The sequence below is a fragment of the Castanea sativa genome, chromosome 1 (assembly GCF_040712315.1).
Source record: "Castanea sativa cultivar Marrone di Chiusa Pesio chromosome 1, ASM4071231v1".
Taxonomy (NCBI): Eukaryota; Viridiplantae; Streptophyta; class Magnoliopsida; order Fagales; family Fagaceae; genus Castanea; species Castanea sativa.
The window spans coordinates 16,345,038-16,347,457 of record NC_134013.1 but is presented as its reverse complement, the minus strand read 5'-3'; the positions used below and the strand labels follow the sequence as shown (position 1 = coordinate 16,347,457).

At 35.6% G+C, this 2,420-nt stretch overlaps 1 protein-coding gene across 1 annotated transcript; it reads left to right on the top strand.

Annotated features, from left to right (window-relative positions):
* Positions 1 to 799: 799 nt before the first annotated feature.
* On the top strand, positions 800 to 2,107 carry LOC142621948 (protein VACUOLELESS GAMETOPHYTES). Its single transcript, XM_075795332.1, has 2 exons — positions 800 to 1,214; positions 1,392 to 2,107. The coding sequence occupies exons 1-2, from the start codon at positions 863 to 865 to the stop codon at positions 1,880 to 1,882; spliced, it is 843 nt and encodes a 280-aa protein (XP_075651447.1). The 5' UTR covers positions 800 to 862; the 3' UTR covers positions 1,883 to 2,107.
* Positions 2,108 to 2,420: the final 313 nt, after the last annotated feature.

The following is a 2,420-nucleotide window of genomic DNA, read 5'->3' as shown; positions in this document are numbered from 1 at the left end:
TCTCTCCTATCATTCTAATTATAAGCACTCTTAAATAGTGACATGTCAAGTAAAATTTGAAGGTTCTTCACAACAGCAGTCAGCGTAAAAAGAAGAAAAAAAAAATCACTATTTTCGAACATAAATTAACTAATTGCAGCCCTAAAAAAGAAAAAAGAAAAATAGGTCTATTTCATATGAAACACATGGTTCATTCCCTCTTTTTAGCTACGTATATAGATTTGGAGAACTCCCCCCAACCTCCTTTTAGAAATGTTTTAATTTCCTCCCTATTTTCAATAGTACAATAGTACAATTAATACCATTTTAATATATATAGGAACACGATACTTGATACAACTTATTAGAATTAGTACCTATTAAAAATTGTGTAAGTGGTAGCCAAATAAAATCCTGTCTTACTACGTGTATTCCAATTTATACTCCACTGCTGCAATATACTGTGTTTGGGCCTTTTTTATTATTATTTTTTTAATTTTAGTTACTTTGTAAGGAAAAAAAAAACATGTGATAGATTGCAATTGAATTATAAACATAAAGTAGAGCGCAAAGAGTAAGATAATAAATTTAATTTGTGACATACATATTTTAGTAAAAGTAATGTTACTCAAATCACAACTTATTAATATAGTAAGTCATAAAATCGGTAGTATCATTAATGCTTAACACTAATTGCAGTCATATTAGCGGACACACAATTTATTCAAGGTGGCTTCATGGCAGCTGCTTTCCACACCTAAAATAGTGAACTTTTATAGCTTATATAAACCGATAAACACCGTATCGTTTTTTCATAGCAGCTTCAAACGAGCTAAGGAGGTCTAGAGCAGGAGGGTTAAACCAAACCAAACAAAACAATACCATGATGATGAATAACAGAACCTTGAAGAAGACAACTTCAATGGGTTTCCAAAACCCTCCTCAAGCCGCAACATATCACCCAACAAAGTCTCCTCTCATTGAATTCCCCGCCTCTCCTCAACTAATCTTTGGGCAAGAGATACTTCATTTCAGTCACCCACAGCATCCTCTGTCGCTAGTGAACCTGCCTGACCTCTTCACCTGTTCGGGCTGCAAGGAGTTTGGGGCAGGCATGAGGTTCACTTGCCAACAATGTGAATTTCAGCTCCATGAGTTTTGTGCCAGGGCTCCTGATGCTCTCAAGGGCCACCCTTTCCACTCCCACCACCAACTTTCTTTCTATTCTAAACCAGGTAAGTATAAGAATTAAAATAAAAAATGAAACAAATGACTTGTATTCATATACATGTTGGAAATATTAACCAATTTAGCTACAAGGCTCTTGATAACTATAGCTATCAAATTTTGCCATACCAAATTGATTTTAATGCTAACTACGTTAATTCTCTGCTTAATATTTTTCATTTTAGTGAAAGGTGGAAGTTCAAAATCGAAGTGTGATATCTGTAGTAAGCCCATCAAAGGGTTTGCTTTCAGATGCAATGCCTGTAGTTTCCAGATGCACCCTTCCTGCGCTATGCTATCCACAACCTTTAACACCCCGGGCCATGTACATACCCTTAGGCTTTTACCTGCCACTATGATATCAAATGGCGACCTTGGTTTTGTGTGTGGTGAGTGCCAGAGGAAGAGGTCAGGCCGAGAATACCATTGCACTGTTTGTGATTACCATCTCCACGCGGTTTGTGCTAAAGATATGATTAATGGGCTCCATGACAATGGCATCAAGGGAGTCGAAAAGCCAAGCATGCTAGGAACTGCGGCTCGATTTGCATCTCATGTTTTCGTAGAGTTCATTGGAGGAATAATTGAAGGTCTTGGCGAAGGTGTTGGACAAGCCTTTGCTCAAGATATTATCAAAGGAAAGGGAACTAGTGGCACTACCAGAAGAGCTGATTAAAGTTACCTATATAAACTCTATTATAATTAAGCTTCTGTATCTAAGATGGATCAATGTGCTTGTTCTCTGTATTATGATTGTTTATAGTATGCAGCTTGTATATAGCTGATGGGGTTTCTTAATTTGTTATTATTAAGGGTTAACTGCTAAACTAATTTGAAGTATGTTAAAATTGTGTGCGCTTTGCAGTCAGCAAATATATTCAAGAAAACTATTTTAATTAATTGTATTTGCTTGCAGAACTTTCATATTTCGAACAGAAAAGCTAGGCTCTGACAGTGAAAAAATGTTCTTTAAATACCTGCTTATCTTATATAATCCATTCCTTATAATCGGATTATGCATGCATAATTAAAACCCACCTCTCGTCGGCTTCAATGCTAAGGCTCGGTTGTGTGACCACACTGATCGTACCTACCTTACATAACCGTATTAATTTTCCCATATGTTTTATTTTTTTACAATAATTATTTCATAACTTGTTAGTCGTTATTATTTAGTTATTATTTATCTATCGTACACATCTTACTTTTGATAT

Coding starts and splice junctions, on each gene's coding strand:
- LOC142621948 (XM_075795332.1), top strand. CDS start 863: ATGATGATGAATAACAGAACCTTGAAGAAGACAACTTCAATGGGTTTC. Junction 1,215..1,391: donor TTCTTTCTATTCTAAACCAG/GTAAGTATAAGA, acceptor TTTTCATTTTAG/TGAAAGGTGGAAGTTCAAAA.